We start from the raw sequence: 20,659 nt of genomic DNA on the forward strand, positions 1-20,659 counted from the left end.
TTATCTTAATGAATACCAGTATTGTATATGTATATGAGATAAATTTACTTATTAAATAATTGCTTATTGGATATAATCTTACCTTACAGACATCAATCCACTCATTTTGTTTGATTATCAATGCAGGTGTAACGCCATAAATATAGTTGGAATATAATCCAGCTAATAAATATGGGTTGATAGAATTGATTACATCTGCACAGATGTATTATTGTGACACTTTTAAATGATTACAAAGCATCTCCATAAACTTGATATGCCGTCCTTCAGGTGTGAGTTCAGCCAAATTCCGGCACCAATTTCTCGAAAATTCATAAGTCTCTTACAACAGGATCAAGCTATACTATTTTTGTTTTATTAAAATTTGTTTTCATGTTTACGTTAATCACTTAATGAGAGTTTTTAGACTTCAATAAAGAAATCTTTATGATATATCAGTTGCGAGCCACGACGACCACTCAGTTGGGCTAATGAATTCATATCAACCTTGACTGAGATAAATGAATCAAGGCGGTTATCTTGTTAAATAAATCAGTCAACAAGAGAAATTTCTCGATAATCCTGTCGTCTCATTCATAACTTTGGTGCAAGTGCCGCCATTTTGTTGACATTGACAACTGACGAGCACCTGCTGATCCGGATTGGCGCATACCTGTCGTTAGATTTTTACCAAAAAGTAACGAAGGGTACCAGTCTAGTGTTAGGGGAATGAACTCCAAACAATCAAGCGTAAAAAGCTGTTTTCACGACACAATTTCTTTTTAAGAGCGTCTGATCATTCAGACGATCTTGATCACTTGGCGGTTTGGTTGTCAACATAATTTTTTTAAAAATCACAAAAAATGTTTTAAAGGTTCCAAAAAAATCAAAAGGTAAATATTTAAGGCGAGTTATTGTTGATCGTACTTTAGGCAATTTGTCTATATTTTGTAAGATTTTAGTACCGTATAAAAGTGCGTTTCTATCAAGTATAACATGTCGATGCTTGTCACGATAGCTTTTGACATTTTGTCAAAGCAAACTCGAAGGATACTTACTGCTTACTGCTGTTTTTTGAAGCCTTTAAACCCACTGAGCAATGACTCGTTCACTTCTCCTCTATCTGTTGAATGTTTACCTAGTATATAATAAGATTAAACTTATAAAAATGAAACAGTGCGGTGTTTTTTCCACCTTTTGGTAAATGGGCCGGGACCCTAAGAAAACACTCCAGTGTCACATCGAACCATTTCTTCCGGAAGGCTATTCCAGTTGAATCTGGGTCAACTCAGCCCAATTACCTTTTCGGCCATCATTGGTATTATTATTAGTTTATATCTTAAGATGATGATTTAATACACAACACAAAGAATCATAGGACAGTACATATAAAACCCACAGCATGTTTTATATTGTGCATAAATTTTACTTTTTTTCATGTGTTACAACATCCTTTTAATTACAATGTTTTAAAGTAATTAGGTAGTAATTAGTGATATGAATTAAAAACATCACAACCTTTGAAAATTTTAAATCAGCATGGGTGTTTCTGTGCTTACTATGAACTCTTAAACAACTCAAAATAATCCATAAATTAAGTGTGAACAATGCGCATTACCAACATCGGCAATCCACAGGCACACTTCTTTTCAGTAGTAGACTGAATTGGGTCAAGTTAACCCGACACCATTCCACTTATTAATACATCTTACAGACAAAGCATGTTATCTTGTGTGGATGCTACAATGTTGTTTTTTTGTATTTTAAAGATGTGTCCTCTACATACAAGAATCTTTGGTCATTGAAGGAGAAGAAAGTCTCGAAACTAATGTATTCAAAATTGTATATATATTCTGAAATATAACTCAAGAATTCAACTGTAATTTAGGGTTCAGATGTTTAATATTTTAAACATTTTATGCTGATATTTCATGTGTTGTCTTCATATGAATTTCTATTCAAGGGCAGGGGGAAATAAGGTTGAAATTGTAACATTTATACAAAAATGGTTTAAAAAAAAGTTCACACCAATTTCTCTTTTATTACCAAATTTTAATTGCATTAATATTTTAAAAAAGCCATATTAGATATTATGTATCCAATAAGCGTACTTTGAAGAGCACTGTGCTTGTGTTCTAGCGGTCATGGATTAAAGTATTTTTAATTATTTTTATTTCAGAGTTGGAAACTACAAACATAACAATTGGATTACTGCAACCAGAATGCAGAATCAACTTAAATTTAACCTGGATGTCCCATTAGCAGCATCAAATGTTGCTGTCAGGTATTACATCATTCACAGAATGCATTTTCATTAAACTAAATAGTATTTAGAGTTTGATTTAAGTAAGACTTCACTTCACTTCACTTCACTGAACAGTGGTGGTGATTTTGTGGACTTTGAATACCTTTATTAATAAAATAATACACTAACTGTATACTGAAAGGCTGAAGGACAGGTAAAAAGCCCAACATTTATTCAGGATGGCGTTACAGCACATGTAAAAAGTTTTACTCAGTATAATAATTAGCAAATTTCTGACAGTATGAAGCCATGGTCAATGATCAATACACTATGGTTTTAAATAAAGTAAGCATAAATTTTAGTTCATAAAAATTCTCATGCTTGTCCAAAATACTTATTTAATATATTAACAATAACGATCTCTTATTTAGTTTATTAACAATAACTATCTTTAAATTAGGTACCACAAGCCCAACCCAATTGTTGTGGAGCGGGCTGGAGGCTTGACTAATATTCCTGTCCATCATCACATGCCTGCTGAAAGCCGCGATGCTAGAAGGGCCTCACAGGCGTCAATCACAGAAGATCGCATGGCTCTGGCTGTCCGCCTTGCCAAGAGAGACCTCAAGAAGCAGCGAGACCAGCCAGATGGCAACAGAACTCCCTCTCCTAAACCGTACAAGTCCAGAGTAACAAAAGGTTAACAAGCTATCGATCATCTATATTTTTCAACCTTCACTAAGTTGAGACATGTTGGGGCTCTATAACCTTCATTCACTGTTGTTGGGGCTCTAAAACCTTCATTAACTGTTGCTGCGGCTATAAAATCTTCATTTATTGCTGTTTGGGCTCTTAAACTTTCATTTACTGTTGTTTGGGCCCTAAGACCTTAATCTACTGTTGTTGGGGCTCTAAAACCTTCATTTACTGTTGCTGGGGCTATAAAACCTTCATTTACTATTGTTGGGGCTCTATTACCTTCATTTACTGTTGTTGGGGCTCTAAAACCTTCATTAACTGTTGCTGCGGCTATAAAATCTTCATTTATTGCTGTTTGGGCTCTTAAACTTTCATTTACTGTTGTTTGGGCCCTAAGACCTTAATCTACTGTTGTTGGGGCTCTAAAACCTTCATTTACTGTTGCTGGGGCTATAAAACCTTCATTAACTGTTGTTGGGGCTCTATAACCTTCATTTACTGTTGTTGGGGCTCTAAAACCTTCATTAACTGTTGCTGCGGCTATAAAATCTTCATTTATTGCTGTTTGGGCTCTTAAACTTTCATTAACTGTTGTTTGGGCCCTAAGACCTTAATCTACTGTTGTTAGGGCTCTATAACCTTCATTTACTGTTGTTGGGGCTCTATAACCTTCATTTACTGTTGTTGGGGCTCTATAACCTTCATTTACTGTTGCTGGGGCTATAAAACCTTCATTTACTGTTGTTGGGGCTCTATAACCTTCATTTACTGTTGTTGGGGCTCTAAAACCTTCATTAACTGTTGCTGCGGCTATAAAATCTTCATTTATTGCTGTTTGGGCTCTTAAACTTTCATTTACTGTTGTTTGGGCCCTAAGACCTTAATCTACTGTTGTTGGGGCTCTATAACCTTCATTTACTGTTGTTGGGGCTCTATAACCTTCATTTACTGTTGTTGGGGCTCTATAACCTTCATTTACTGTTGTTGGGGCTCTATAACCTTCATTAACTGTTGTTGGGGCTCTAAACCTTCATTTACTGTTGTTGGGGCTCTAAACCTTCATTTACTGTTGTTGGGGCTCTAAACCTTCATTTACTGTTGTTGGGGCTCTATAACCTTCATTTACTGTTGTTGGGGCTCTAAAACCTTCATTTACTGTTGTTGGGGCTCTAAACCTTCATTTACTGTTGTTGGGGCTCTATAACCTTCATTTACTGTTGTTGGGGCTCTAAACCTTCATTTACTGTTGTTTGAGCCCTAGGACCTTCATTAACGGTTGTTCAAATCCAGGGCTTGGAGCAAAAATATTTGAAAAGAACAGATAAAAACATAAAAGAATGAGAGAAAAAACACTGCTGAGATTATAACATAATGTTTTGTGTAAAGTAGGAGGTACGAGAGTTGTGTACACAAAGGAAGCCCAGGAAAGAGGTATGAGGCTACAGAAGAAACAGCAGGTGTCGCGGGACGTGCTCAAGGTTCGGGAACAGGGCTGGAACGCTGGCGTCATTGCGGGCCGGTCACGGACACCGCCACGGAACAACCAAGCTGACTTTCCAGGTATGCTTGTTCAGATTATTTGTAAATTGTTAGGTTTCTTTTGGATGAATTATTACGGTCATAGGGTTTTCAAAGGAATCTGAAAAGTGAGGCAAATATCCAAGCTTCATGAAAAACAAAGGTCCAGTGTTTTTATGTTCGATATCAGATATATATAAATGTTAGCCAAAACTAAAATCTTTTGACCAGGGGTTGCTAAATAGATTTAATTGAGAACCATGAAGGTTTTGCTTTTATGGAAACAACATACATTGAATAACATGATTAAAGCCATTTATTTACTTCAAAAAACTAGAAAAAATTACATTTTAAGAGTAAAAAAAACTTTTCCATAAAAAAATAAAAGAATAAAATCAAATTTCTTTTAAGCCACCACCAATTCCCCGCCCACTCGTGACACAGATCGGTACCCGGTGAACCGCGGAATCCCGTCGGACGATCCAGATGTAGAGATTATGAGATTACAGCGGGAAATGGAGGGCTACCTTCAACAGATACAAGTCATTGAGCAGAGGGCCATGCAAGGTAGCTTAAAAGATGGAAGATTTAAGCAATGGTTTTATTGGTTATCTTATATGAGAATCGATATGAATAGAAACTAAACAGTATAACACTTTTACCTTAAAATAATGGCAGCTGAATATTGTATTGAAATGTGAATACCCATAATTGAAAAATAGATCAAGGCAGCAAACTTTAATAGGCTCTTATTACAAAATATACTCTGATTTGAAGAGATGAATCAATTTGTCCAAAGTTAACCCGTAATCAATATACAAAGAAATGAAATCTTGTTTTGTCCCCATTATTTGACATTTTTGTAATGTGTCATAATGCTTTATGCTAAAGTTTACCTGGGAGGCAAAATGCTCTAGGTCTGAGGCTGGAACACCAGCAAGGCACTCACACCGACTGAAGTAACTGGGCACTTGATTTTTACCCAACCCACATACACTACAATGCAAACCAATGATGGTTTCCTAACAGGAAATGGACCTAAGCTTTATTTGTATACATGAAGGTTGCAATTATGCTCAAGTAAATGTATTTCAATAGTTATGTTACATTTTATTACAGAGCAATCGTCTGGTGTCAGCCAGCCACCAAAGTCTCGGAAGCGCGAGGGTTACTTGGCAGAAGAGGAGGATCCATCTAGACGAGCGATGAGAATGGAGGAGCAGACAACACGCAGTGCTAGACAGGTAGGGGTCATGTATATTTTTACTTAGTGTGGTTTTAAACATGAGGGCTACCTCACAGAGAAGGAGGACCAAGCTTGTTGTGCAATGAGAATGAAGAAGCAGACAACATGTTGGGCTAGACTGGTAGGAAGGGGTTCAAGTATATAGTATGCATGAAACATAATACAATGTTCATAGCATATAAACATACAATACTATGAATTGAGAAAGAACAGAAATATAATTTTTTGGAGCAGTAACCTAGTAATGTGTTACTCTGCCTCATGAAGTGTGAGGTCTACCTCACAGATGAGAAGGACCCTGCTAGATGAGCAAAGAGGTTATGGAGCAGACAACATGTGTGGCTAGAAACGGAGCTCAAGATGACAGCTAATGACATTTAAAGTATGGATGATATTTACTAAATTTTTTAATTTTATAAATCCTTGCAGGTGTACAATCTCCGACAGCAAGTAAGAGCCCTGCAAGACCAGGTCAGAAATAGAGGGAATGTCAAGCACACAAAGAAGGTAGGTGTCATTGGGTCAGATGAGATAAAATTTCAAAGTATAAAAAGTATTTTGTTGGTTTCCGGCATTGATTTTCAATAGCCTTGCACGCTGATTTGTCAAAAATAAACTGAATTTACATAAAACTTAAGCATTTGTCTCTACCTAAATCCACAATTTAAAAGACTTCTAGAGTAGATTTTTTTTACAATGTCAATAAATCAATAGATCTACTTGTAAAACTTTTTTTTTAAAACACAGTACTTCGCTATAAATTTTCAGTACTATCAAATATAGAATTTAATATTTTGGAAATATTTCTCCTTTATAATGTTTTGTAAACCTATTATTAGTATCTTTTAATTTTTAAACTTTTATCCATGTTTACTCAGTGTTTGTATACCATGTGATAAATTACGTCATATATGCTACGTCGGAAGGCAACATTTTGCTTAAAATGAACACTTAAATCAAAGATAACTTTTCTTTTACACCATCATTCTAAGTGAAACAAAGGGCAGTCTATGCCGCTTAAAGAGCCCCGCATTTGTTTTATTACCAACATTTGATAAAGTCATTAGTTTCATCAAACACTTCGACAAACCTGTTTCCAAATTCATGTTTTTACAGTGCTCCGTCAGACAGCCGTATTGTGAAAAGGTTTGTCGAAGTGTTTTAAGAAACTAAACTCTCAATCAAATTCGGGTAAAAGGCCGAAGGCAGGGCTCAGTAAGCAGCGTAGACTGTGCTTTGTTTCATTTAAAATGGTGAAGAAATAGTAAAGTTTTCTTTGTTTAAAGTCTTTTTTAAAATCAAAACATTGCCTTCCGACGTAGCATTTATGTTGCAATTTATCACGTGGTATACACACACTGTTACTTATATCACTCATTTTTATATAGAGCCAGGTGATGTTAAGACTTGCTGCGGCCCATAGAGGGGCTGTGAGGGCTATTCAGGGATTTGTTTCCCAGCAATTGCCCCAACAGGACCTCAGTCGGGGCCTCCCTGCAGGGTACCAGGTAAGTTAGTGTTGTTGTATTTATATCTGCCTCATAGTGTTTGTGAGTCATGTAGTTTTAATATTATCTTGATAATTGTTAATACATCCATTTAGGCCACTGTATAACGTTTTTTTGCATGTTTTACGAAAGGTGTTTAAGGGACTAGACACCAGACAATACAATTGCAAGAAAAAAAGAAAATTGTCATAAGCTTACATAATATTGACATTGCTGTGTACACTATATTGAACCTTACTGACTGGTGCAGTTTTTGTACATTTTTTTCTGATTCAAAATTTACTGGTTTTCTCCCCAAATAAATTCCAATTAGTTTAAAATTAGAGTTGGTATATTTATCTGTACTCATAAACAGATATGATTTAAACTGGGAAACCATTATGCACTATTTTTAAATGGGGAGACTCAGATGAGACAGCAACATAATTATTGCGTTAATTCTTTAAATCATGTAAAATCATTATTATTGGCCTCCAACTAGCTGGCATTGAGAATTCTAGGCCTTTTTATAAAGGAAATACCGGTACTGTATTTGCCGATTTTTTGACCATCTGGTTTCTAGTCCCTTCAATTGATTAACTCAAATAGTTATTTTTTCCTCGAAAAAAGTATTTGACAAGACTTTTTGCAGTTTTGCGAAATTTGTGAAATACCTGGTTTATAAACAAAATACTTATGCATTAATCTTCTTTATATATTCAAGTAGTTCGGTAACTGGATTATTATATGAGGATGTCAATAATGTAACACAATAGCTTCATTGATACATGTATGTATTTGAAATCAGCTTTGTAAATAATCAGTATAATGTAACCTTCCAGGAGCTTTCCCAACTGATCCGTCAACTGGCCAACTTATCGACCCAGATCCGAACAGAAAAGGACACAACATCGGTACATGAAGACCTCGTGAAAATGCTGGACAGGGTCGATGTAAGGGATGTTTTTATAATCATGTTGTTTTTCAAACGTAGGTTATATCTTATACTTGCTATGTTTGTGGTGGCATTGGCTTGTTTAGAGATCTCTAAAAACAAAAATTAACAAAGAGAGGTCTTGAATGAAAAATCAATTTTGATATGACATAATCTGGATGAAATTTGGTGCGATTATTCAATTGATTCATTTTTGGTCAATAATATGCATGAAATTTAAGTTAACATTCAATACATTTCACCTTGTTAACACCAAAAGTGACTAAACTTACTCCTGGCAGTGAAATATATACCCAATCTTACAATTATTTTTTATTATGCTAAAAATTCATTTTTATTTTTGCACCCTTATCCCAGGAATTGAACAAGGCATGGAGTGAAGAAGCTGCGGCTCTTGAGTCCGTTGAGGAGAGGAGACGGAAATCCCCACAGGGGAGACAACCTGCCTTCGAAGTTGGGCCTGACAGGGGAAGACAACCTGCAATGCAGGGGAGACAATTTGGTATGCAGGGGAGACAAGCAGGAAAGGAAAACAGACCTAAAGGTTTGAAGTAGATATGCTTAACATGTATGTTGTTAATAAGGTGTTACTAATTTGGGTATGAAGTGATCAGTAGATATATTATTCATGTTTATAATTTTAAAAATTTCTGTTTGGTCCTCATTGTTTGCCCATCATTTATCACAAACACAGGCATTTAAAATATACTTGCAGATATGATCTCCGCTGAAAATTCACTGTTGTGAGTGTCCAAAATAAACTACAAAGACAAAGAACGAAGTTACCAGTCCAGGGTTCATATTTACGTAAAAAAACTTATTACGTTATAAAACTTATTAAATAATCATAAATTTATTCCAGGATTACTGAAGAAACAGTTCATCAAGGGAAAAGTCCATCAAAAACAGAGACAGCAAAGTAAGATATATAATCTTACTTTGTTTTTCACCTAAATAAAAACTTTATTTTAAACCCCCTTTTAAAGGATAAATTGCTTTGAATAAGATAAAAAAAAATCTGTTTATCTGTTTTGAAAAATGTTGCTTACTTTCTATCTGACATGTTAGCATAGTCTTAGAAAAAACCTTAAATTAGAGAGTTCAGAACAATTTTTCTTTGATATTGATCAATCATAAATATTCAAAAGAATATAATTTATACTTGTAACTTATGACTTTTGTGTTAAACCTATACCATTTTGTGTGTTAAACTTATTATTATTTCTTTCCTGCTTTCTCAAGAAAGTTCTCCCCACCCCCTCGACCACCAATTTTATATACTTATAATACATATAAATATAGTCTGAATTTGTTTTTCATTGCTTTCAAGGAAAGGTAACTCCTGAGCGACAGCAGGTGTTGAAAGCAGGTTTAGAGGCCTTGATGCGGGGAAACCAGGTTGGGAATCGTAGCAGACCGGGAGTGGCTTGGGACGTGAGCGCTGATGACAGTGCACTGTCCGAACCTGCCAACACAAGCCTTATACTGCCAAAGGTAGGTTTAATTTTAGTTCTATTGTTGTTGTTTTTCAAAAAAAGGAGTAGCATGTGTGATCACTCTAGCTGGGTTTTTTCGAGTAATGACCTACCCTAAGACTTACAGAGAAAGAGTGACAAGCATTGGAATATGCTTGTGGTACTCACGTGCAGGTATTAGATAATCGTTTGTTCATAGTTTAAACTTATTTAATTTTACAACGATTGTGAAACATGCTATTGCAACTTATATTCATCACTCGTTGTCACGATGTTGCGCGGAAGTGTGATCTTGTGTTGTGGGGGAAACCGGAGTACCCTGAGAAAACCCACTTGTCTGGCTTAGTGACCACAAACCAAACCCACATGCGCCCAGGCTGGGAATGGAACCTGGTTCGCCTTAGTGAGAAGCGAGTGTCTATAGTATGCTTTACCATAAAATGACTCAATGATGCTCTCCATATGATCCTGAATAAAAAATCTTAATCTTGCACAATTATACCTTGGGGTTATTTCTTGAACAACCTTAAATATAATGAATAAGCGGCAGTTTAGCTTAAAAATCTTTTTAAAACCCAATTACATGTCGGATAATAGCTCATTGAGCTAATGTTTCATGTTTACCGGTAGATATACCCGACTTTAAATAAAGATTCCTTTATTTTGTATTGAAGAAACTACATTGGTATAAATTATACTTTCATGGAACTTCTTAAACATCTCAAATCTTTTTGAATGGAAAACTAGAAGGAAATAATGAAATTATCATTAAGGTTAATCTCGTTTTGACTTGGATTAGCCACACTTACAAGTTCAAGACTGTTTGAGACATCAGGCCCAGGAGGCTGTTTTATTATGGGATCTAAGATGTAAATTATATAATTTTTTATCTTTTTTCAAATGTCAAATGTTGAATTTGCACAATTTTGTAGTTTAAACATTAAAAAATGACCATGAGATATTTTCAATTTGCGGCAAAAATCGTCTAATATCTTTTTTTGAAACAGGCCCAATGTTAATTAACTTTTAAAATGATATTTCTCTAGGGCCTTCAGTATAAGACTATGGCAGTCCCGCAAATCTATTCTCTGATCTGTCCAGAAGTCTGTGACCCTGGCAATCCCAGTGTCCAACTTTGCTGAACAAACACTAACTTACATTTAAGACCCACAGTTACTCTCAAATAAGATTTACCACAATTAATAATATTGTTTTGATATACTGAAAAAGATGAACAATTGTCAAAAACAATGGTTCTTATGAAGGATATCGTGTTTTATTTGAAAGAAATGTGCATAAAACACATTATTTCTACCCCATGAGACTATAGTAGACCACAGTAAATCTTTTAGCATTCACCAATCATTTACTAGTAATATTTTGGTGCTTTCTGCCATTAAATTCACGGATACAATCATGTTATCAGTAGTTAATATTTTTAATATTTTCCATAAATGCATTATTTAGTAAGTACCTAGTTAAAGATTTGTCAGTCAAAATTGATGTTTGTTATACATGTGTATATATTGATTTTGAATAAGTGTGTCACTTTAGAACTTGTTTGAATAAATGTCATGAAATGAAATGTATGTTATTTCTTCAGGGCCTTCAGTACAAACGAGACAGAGCGCAGAAGTCAGTATTGCTGGCCGTCCCAGAGTCCCACTTTGCTGACCCGACGCTGTCCTCATGCCAGAAAGCAACGCAACCTGCCGATCTACATTACAGGTGGGTCATCATGTTATGTTTTCAGTTTGGGTTTCAATTATCAGTAATATTTACATTTCTTGATTTAATACATACTTTTTATACGCCCATCTTACGATGGCCGTATTATGGGAACACCCATGGCGGGCGGGCGGGCGGCTCCACAATGTTGTCCACTCTCTAACTTGAACATTTCTCATCCAATTTCCACCAAACTTCATGAAAGTGTTTGTTGGTGAAATATCTAGGTCAAGTTTGATAACCAGCCAAATCGCTTTAGGCACTCCAGAGTTATGGCCCCCTGAATTTGTCAAAATTGGCCATTTTAGCTTTGTCCGCTCTCTAACTTGAACATTTCTCATCCAATTTCCACCAAACTTCATGAAAGTGTTTATTGGTGAAATATCTAGGTCAAGTTCGATAACCAGCCTAATCGCTTTAGGCACTCCAGAGTTATGGCCCCCTAAATTTATCAAAATTGGCCATTTTAGCTTTGTCTACTCTCAAACTTGAACAGTTTTTATCCGAATTTCACCAAACTTGCTACTATAAATGTTTGTTGGTATATATTCTTGGCAAAGTTCTATAACCAGCCAGGCTCTTCAGGATTATGGCCCTTGAATTGGTCAAAATTTGCCATTTTTGCTTTGTCCACTGTCTAATTTGAACAGTTATCATCTGATCTTCACCAAACTTGCTGAAAATATTTGTTGATAAAATAAATCGGTCAAGTATGATAATCAGCCAAATGCCCCGAAGCACTTCAGGATTACTGCCCTTGCCATTTAAGCTTTGTCTACTCTTTAACTTGAACAATTCTCATCTGACCTTCACCAAACTTGCTGAAAATGTTTGTAGCTATAAAATCTTTACCAATAATTTTTTTCTACTGTTAATGCCATATTGTGCCAAATCATTTGCTTCTTGAAAAGCTTGCTTCTCAAAGGGCCAATGTGACAGTAAGTTGTCTTAGAATCCAAGAAATTTTTGATGGGCGTATTTTGTGAGTGTCACTCTTGTTTCATATTAAAGTATGTTAATATTAATTGACAATTTATCTAAACTGATTAAGACAAGAATTGAGTGCAATTGAATATGTATATGAATACCAGAGGTCAACACTGGCTCTATGTCACTCGCCTGAGTATTACTCCCTTTAATGTATCAATAATCAATTCTTATGACATGAATTTATCTTCTTTTTTTTGGATAGAGTATAGAACTACATGTACTTGTGCAATCAAATATCTAATATAAGGACTTTGCAGTCTTAGTGAACATATAAACCGATGTTTTTGTTTTAATTATTTTGCAGTCGGGAGCCATGGAAACCTGGGGGAAGTGGCCATCAGTCCCCAGGGAGGGCGCGTTCCAAGGATCGCAGCAGGTCCAGAGACAGGAGCCGGTCAAAACATAGAGTTGCTTCCCTTGAAAGGAGCAGATCCCAACAGAGAGTTGCTTCCCTTGACAGAAGCAGGTCATATAGCCCCAAATCTCGCCACCGTGGCTGTCTTATACAGGATATGGACACAGAACTCATGCAGTATGTAGGACTTGAATGCCTTGTTTAAAAACTGTGTGGCTTCTATTATGGCCCTGCTGATGCCATAGCAGGGTAGCAAATTTTCTGTGTATTGTTTATTAGTAACTTGTCATTTAGGGTTGTGTTCAAAGAAAGGGACAGTCTGATTGCACAGGTTATGCTTTGATCGATGAGTATTCATTGAAATTTGATCTGATCGTAATAACAGACACCAGAAATGCAATAAAGATTATGACTAATAAACAACCCTATGTAATAAACCCTAGATTTGACGAGTGGCGAGTAGTCATTCCTTCATTTCTGTTTTGAATAAGACAAAGATAAGCATATGCTCTCAATGTTTACTACAATCAAAAGGATTCAGTTTATAGTAAAAAGCTACCATAGTTAATCATAGCATTGCCCAAATTCTTAATAATCCTTTTTGCCTAGTTTCCTTGAGAGCGTGTAATCTTCGTTATTTTATTCTTTTGCAATAAACCGATTGTTTAATATTTATCTTATGGTATTGTTGTTTTCAGGGAGCTGTTTCCAGAGGGTGTAGATGGCCAGGGGTCAAGGGTCAGGTCAGCCAGTCCAAGGTCAAGGTCACAAAGACAAAGGTCAATCAGTCCACCAAGGTCACCCGGTACAAGGTAGGGTAAAAAAAAATGTGATTCATATTTTAAAATTCTAGACAATGAAATATTCAGTTGAAGGTCAAAGTCACTACACTGAGATGTCATCCATTTCATCAAGGTCACAAAGACAAAGGTCAATCAGTCATTATACATCCCTAGCGCCGACAGACTTAAAATATACGTATGATTTTTTCTATGTAAGATCAAACAAAAGTTTAGTTAGTGTCTACAAGTCAATGTTTGGAAGACAGAATTATAAATGTACATAATGATATATTATTGTATTTATCACTTTGGCTGTCCATGCTTACTGTTTCCATTTCTGAGAACTCACATACAAAAAGCATGTAAAACAACCACTACAGTATTAGCTTAAGAGTTATGGAAGGGTGCTACACCCTGTCCTTATTTGGAAGAACCCTTCTACCCTCATGGAGAACAGTATGGGCACATTCTGCCATCATGGAATTAAATACTTAAATATTTCAAATATTTATTTTGTGTTTATTAAAACTTATAATATATGGTATGACAATAAATACATACAAACTTAACATATCTGGCAGTTGAAACCTATGACTTTGATTTAACACAATTCCTAACATTTTCTGTCAAATAATAATGTTCAAGTTCATCATAGCCTTGGCACACTTTTCTGCAGCACCCTGTGCTTGTAAAACCTGGCTTAAACCCTACCTTAGAAGTAAATGTTCATACAGTACAAGCCTTATATGTTAATTATATGCTTTTACTTGAAGGTCCAGGTTTGATGCTCACAAAATGACTGCAAGACTTGGCCGACTGCAGAGAAAAACCCAGGTACTGGTATATTAAAGTGACACTCATATTTAAAATCAATACATACACATGTATAACAAACAATTTTGAGTGATAAACCTTTTAACTATTTACTAAATAATGCATTTATGGAAAAATTTAATTACTGATAACAAGAGTGAAACCATGTATTTAATAGCTGAATACACACACATATTAAATGACTGGTGAGTCCTTAAAGATTTACAGTGATCAACTTTCATCTCATAAGGTGGAAATACCAAATTTTCTGCACCTTTCTTTCAAAATAATCCTTATCCTATCTTATTAAAATATTAATTTAAATATAATTAAAATGACCATTTTATTTAAGGGCTTATAAAAAGGACATAGATGTGCCTATTATAAATTTTGCCCAGCCTACTGCATATTAGCATGATTACAAATAGTCTTAAATCAAAGTCTAGGCTCAGACTCAGAAAATCTATATTTAAAAAAAATCAGATTTTTTCAGAGTGCAGCTTTAAAGCCGGTATTTATATGCTAATGTTGCTTTTTTAAGTGACTTGTAACTGTTTGTGCTTATATATATGACAAATTTAAGTAGCCAAAAATATAATTTTTGTTCATATGTTTTTCAAGACTATTGGCTGACCAATTACTTAGGGCTGATTTTAATAGAATGGTATCATATACGATGTTGTCCTTCCAGGATGCCAGCATGGTGCATAGCAGAGAGCGGGAAATGGCAGAAATCAACTTGAGGCGGGCATTGGCAGGACAACATGTAATTACAGTTTCTACATTAACATTCTCAATAAAACCAAAACTTCCTACTTGGTTTCAGTAGAATCCAGAAATCCTTCTCAGAATTCTTGGAAGCTTGGATTATGTCCTTTTTTATTTAATCTTCAAGAAGGCCATCCTTAAAATCTGTACATTTGGGGTTACCCAACTTACTCAGGTTGACTCAAATTTTCGTTTGTCTTCTGAATAGTATATTTTGTTTATTTTGACTACTTGTAATGAAGTATGATTATAGAACTGTTGAACACTGAGTCCAATTAAAGACAATGGTGAGTAACTACAGCTGTTTCATTTACTTTTAAAGTAAAAAAAGATTTAAACATGAATTAACATAATTAACATTCTTGTTATCCAGGCTGAGGGGAATGGTGAGATGTTGACAGACATGATACTGAATGACATTCTGCACGACACAGCCAGTGAGCTCGAATCACTCGAAGGTGACGACCACACCCACAGACACGCCTCTGCTCTAGTCAATAACCCGACCATGGAGAACATGTACCAACGCCTTGAACAAATGGAGGTAGGAGCATAAAGCTTTGACATACGTAAAGGTTACTGTAGATTCCAATAAAAAAAAATGTATTTTCTTTTTCGGTTTTCAAAAGATTAAAAATTTTGTCACCAATTTTTTGCTAGTTTTTATTAACAGCTTTATCAATTATACAAAACTTGTAGCTATTTGACTAAATAGTACTTTGAAAAGGTTTTTTTCAACAGGTAAAGTCTTTATGGTAAAAAAACATCTTGTGACCAACCTCATCACCTATAGTGAAAATATAAAATTATGATCAAAATATATATGGTATACCACTATACCTCATAAGTCTTATGGGACGGCTTAATCATTCGTTCCAAATAGCAACAGTGTTTTGCACACATTTTGTAAGAGGATAAAAACTAACTGATCTGCATTTTAGTTGGAGCAGATGGACATCAGAAGAAGATGGGGAACTCTTCAATTTGAGGAGGAGAGCTCTTCACGATTGAAGGCAAGAAAGGTGGAGAGGCCCTCTGGACCAATGGCATTTGAGATCACAAGGCATGGCCCAGCCCAATCTCACAGAGTACAGAGTGGAAGGTGTGTTATCTAAAGCAATGATTTTATCATAGTTTATTTTGTATATGCTCTGTCACTTAAAAAAATTTGGAAGATATTTTACCTTTTAAGGAGGCATCTTATGTACACACAAAGTCACCAAAAACCACTTATAAAAAAAAAAGTTCACTTATAATGTTATTTTTTATTCAAGCGCTTAAAAAAGAACATCGATTTCCTATTATAAACTTTGCCCTGCCTATGGTATATACGATGATATAAGCTTTTTGGCATATCAGAATTAGATTTATGGCCTGCGACAAGAACATACTTGCAATTTTTTCTCCAAATCCAATAAGCCAAACCATTTTTTTTTATGAGCATATCTTCATTTTGCTATTATCCCCCATTTATTCTAGGGCCTATGACAAGGACACAGATGCCCCTATTATATTTACCAAGTCTGCCCCGCCTGTGGCTTATCAGCAGAGGAACATTCCCCTGGAAACAGACGAAGATTCTATCTTCTATCATTCAGCTGCCCTACCTCATCACCGGTGAGAAAATGTGTACATTTAATTAGTTTAGTTTATTCTTATATTTTTAGCTTGATTGTGAAAACAGCTTTATTGAGCTGATATGAAGAACTCCTTGAGTCTGTTTCCTGGATAAAAACAAGAACAAGTGTCATTTTAAATACAACAACAACAGAATGTTCCTGTATGAGTATAGTTGATCATGAGTTTACCAATTTGGAGTTTACAACATACAATATAAACTGTGAGAAAAAGTAAGGAGGAGAAGTGGTATAGATGTCCTTCACTCAACCAAAAGTTTGTTGCTTTGATCTGCTATAGTGGCATGTTCTTGTGGCCTCCCAAAACAGAGTACTGGTTTTTCCCCAAGGAAAGGGACTCAAACATTATTTAGATGAGCTAACAGCTGGTGTTTATACAATCAAACTGTCATAAAATGGGTAGTATAAACTGTTTTTTTCAGGAATTTGTTTTTGCATTTATTTGCCTCTTTTGGAATGATCAACTTATCTCACTGTAAATGATGATAATAAACAAATCCCTTTTTTCTGTAATTTGCATGTTTGTATCGCCTTGTCAATATAATTATTCTGGTATAAAGCATTTTTTACAAGGCCTATGACTTTAACTGGCATTCTTTGTCTGTCTTAGAAATATTAAGGCATAGGGATAGTGATTGATTTATTTTGATATCAGGATAAATATCATCCATCTTAAACACATTTCAGGACACAATACAAGACAAAGTTGAAGCTGCCCGAGGCCTCTATCAAAGAGATTCATAACAATCTGGAGAAATATGAGCGACACCTGAAGAAAAGTTCGCACCAAAAAGCGGGCCGATTTGATCCTTGGAAACTTGTAGAAGAGTGAGTATAATATAATTAATGAAGACTTCTAACATTGAAACAGTAAGCTTTATTATCCTGCTACCATGTTGGCCCCTACTGGACTTCATCAGGGCATGGCAAACAACAGGAAATGGTATCGACATCAAAAATATTTAAATGGATGTTTGCAATGTAAAGATGTTGTGGCTTAATATTTCACATCGCATTATCACAGCTATGAATGAACATAGCACTAGAAAGCTGCAAGAACAATAATATAGCCAAGTACAAACTGAAAATCATAAATAAGTCGGGCATGATAACTTAATGAAGCAGATTAACAATTCAATTGGAATACAATCTTGGCAACATAGGAGAGAAAGTGTTTCCTGTTTTCTGAGAAACATAAGAAATAATTTTTATTTACTGTATTTTAAGCACCCATCTACATGTGTATAAACTATTATAGGTCCGTGATTTCAAGTAATACAATTTTGCAATGATTTTCAAAATATTTGAATGTTACATGTTAAAGTTATCATTATAAGAACTTCTGCCACTAAAATTAATCTTCACAAAATTTATTTTTGGTTTCTTCAAACGGTGAAAATCAGTGTTAGTTTTTAAAAAGCTATTTGATACTTTGAAAAGTTGTTTATATTTGTTGATATTTTTCAAAATCAGAATGACTTTAATGGACATCACCTTGTTCTTTTCAGAGTTTCAGATCAGATCTTGACAGAATGTCTAAAGGAAATAGAAAATGAACTTGATGGTATAAATGAGAACATTGTGCATCAGGTATGCAGAGCTGAATTTGCAGTTCCAGAATCTTCATCTTTCCCACAATCCCCTGCACAGGAAGTACAGGATGTTGCAAGGGATGATGGGATTGAAGAAAACATTAAACCAGACTACAGACTGGCACAAACCAGTCCAGAGCAGGAACAGGAAGTGGAATTAGTTTCTAATTTTAGAAAAAGCACTGAAAGGTCTCTGATTCAGAGCCGGAAAGATGATTCAGAGGTTAGAACTAGTGACAAATTTTCTAAAAAAGAGGTGAGTTTTGACCATGAAGTGACTTATGACCAGGAAAGTGTGGAGGACAGTTATGAGAGTGAGAGAGGAGCTGTGTTTGATGCAGCTGATCTAGATATCGCTGCCAGCGAGAGAGATGGGCCAGAAAGTTTAAGGAATGTGGAAGAACAGTATCAGGATGATTATGAAGAGGATGATGATGAAGATGATGATGATGATGTAGAAGAAGTGTCTCCTATTGATAGTGACGAGCTTGAGTACTCCACTGACGAAGCTTGATAAAAGTTCATACATATTTAATATCATTTAATTTACATTTACATGCAAATACTATAAATGCTCAAATGCATACAGACAGAAGAATGCCTTTATAGGAAAAGTTACAAGTAAAATATTATGCCATTGAGTCACGGAATGTACATGTTTACAGCCAAGTTCAAAGCCAATATTTGTAAACTTTGAATATGTTGAAAATTGAACAGAGGAAACCTGTCAACTCATCTTTTTAAGAAGAGACTCTCGCACAGTTATCATTATCTTTTTTATTAAAATGATGTCATTGATGATGTCAGAAGTTTGTAAGTTTTTCATACACACAAAATCTGAATTGTCTTAGATAAGGTTTTTCTGTCATTTCCTTAGACATGAGTACCAGTTTATTTTAGTCAACATCTTATTCATTCAAATATATAATCACTACATATAAACTGAAACTAGACAGAAACTGTAGATGAACCAAAAATATGTTATTCATAGTTTATATAATTTATGTAGTTCAATATTGTAACAGGACATACAATGTAACATTGAAGGGGCTGTACTCCGTATGATGAAATAGCGAAAAAAAGAAGAAAATTGTCGAAAACTGACATAAACTTGGTATTGTTGTGTATTGTTGTGTACAATGGATTGAAACTTGTTACTGAAGTACCACATAGTTTACAATTCATTTATTTTTTGCAGTTTTTTTCGTATTTTTCCATTAAAAAAGATTACTAGGTATATCTACCTAGTAGAATTCATTCCTTATGCGTGATTGGATAGTCGATGTTATCACGTGATATTACCAAGTTAGGTATATAGCTTAAATATTCCAACCGTTTAGAGTAAGCCTTCGTAGCACAGTGGATACAACACTAGACTGCAATTTTGGCGACACCGGTTCGAACCCGGTTTCTGACTGGATTTTTTTTTACATTTTGGTATTTTTTTTACAATTATGATATCAAATAGTAAAGCATTTTATTAAATAATTGTCCTGAGATTCGTTTCAGAAAAAAACCTTTTTTAGTGCCAATCTGGTGTTTAGTCCCTTTAATATTTCAAAGTTAAATGACTTGGAAACTGAGTTATCTCCCTTCGTTTAAAAAACAACAACAACATTTCACTTGTTCCATGATATAATTATCTATTTTTTTATGATAATATTTAAAATATGATATATATATATATATTCCATGCATTTATATTATACATACACGTGTATGTAGAAACAGAGTAGATAATAGGATCTTACATATGTTGTCATTTAATATGAAAAAATAATGTAGTGTTTAGTAAAAGTTATGCAGGGAGCCTTTGACCAAATTTAGTATTAAATGGGAGCGAATGTAAGATTCTTTTTTTGTCACATGACATATGACGATTTAATTAAAAAAAATTAGTTGCAGGTAAAAGTAGTGGGGCGAAATAATAACAATGTCAAGTTATATCAAACTAGTGTTATATAAGGAAATATGTAATGGTCGTATTACACTTGAAACAAGTCATGTGATTAATACTTGTTATGATGATAGAATTAAGTACACGACTTCATTTTAAAAAAGGTACCTGGCTACATGTTATAATAACTTTATATACAACTTGTGAGTTGTTATTAGTTTTATTGCATTTTTGGGGTTATTTAAATTTTGTCATTTTTCAAAAAAGTTGAAGGCCAAGGCCTACAATGCCTATATGTAGCTACGCCACTGTTCCCCTAATTATAATTATGTACTTGTTTATTTTGAAGGTTTTATAAGTGCATGTAATAGTTTTACCCAAACTGTGATATGTTTGTATTCTTTGAACAATAAAAATACAAAACTAGTTTAAATATTTATCTTGTTTTCCACATGATTAAAAGCAGGTTAATAGGGCACGGTAAAGCTATGGT

General features: G+C 34.7%; 1 protein-coding gene across 2 annotated transcripts; it reads left to right on the plus strand.

Moving 5' to 3' along the window:
• Window positions 1-802: 802 nt before the first annotated feature.
• LOC128229984 (protein moonraker-like) lies at window positions 803-20,593 on the plus strand. 2 transcript variants are annotated; one of them, XM_052941944.1, is made up of 22 exons: window positions 803-872; window positions 2,159-2,263; window positions 2,685-2,923; window positions 4,310-4,483; window positions 4,853-5,008; window positions 5,561-5,685; window positions 6,117-6,194; window positions 7,076-7,195; window positions 8,017-8,127; window positions 8,487-8,673; window positions 8,992-9,048; window positions 9,460-9,623; window positions 11,208-11,332; window positions 12,627-12,854; window positions 13,376-13,489; window positions 14,233-14,293; window positions 14,964-15,038; window positions 15,414-15,584; window positions 15,982-16,142; window positions 16,520-16,657; window positions 17,365-17,505; window positions 18,186-20,593. In XM_052941944.1, exons 2-22 carry the CDS (start codon window positions 2,202-2,204, stop codon window positions 18,781-18,783), a joined length of 3,285 nt encoding a protein of 1,094 aa, XP_052797904.1. In that variant the 5' UTR covers window positions 803-872; window positions 2,159-2,201; the 3' UTR covers window positions 18,784-20,593. The 2 variants fall into 2 exon arrangements, with proteins under 2 accessions (XP_052797904.1, XP_052797905.1); XM_052941945.1 differs by having other exon boundaries at window positions 4,313-4,483.
• The last annotated feature ends 66 nt before the right edge of the window (window positions 20,594-20,659 follow it).

The sequence above is a fragment of the Mya arenaria genome, chromosome 4 (genome assembly GCF_026914265.1).
Source record: "Mya arenaria isolate MELC-2E11 chromosome 4, ASM2691426v1".
NCBI lineage: Eukaryota > Metazoa > Mollusca > Bivalvia > Myida > Myidae > Mya > Mya arenaria.

Bases quoted from the DNA above. Each gene is read 5' to 3' on its own strand.
- LOC128229984 (XM_052941944.1), top strand. From the start codon at position 2,202: ATGCAGAATCAACTTAAATTTAACCTGGATGTCCCATTAGCAGCATCA. The intron at 7,196-8,016 runs GTAAGTTAGTGT...GTAACCTTCCAG, and splicing joins GCCTCCCTGCAGGGTACCAG to GAGCTTTCCCAACTGATCCG. The intron at 8,674-8,991 runs GTTTGAAGTAGA...AATTTATTCCAG, and splicing joins AAAGGAAAACAGACCTAAAG to GATTACTGAAGAAACAGTTC.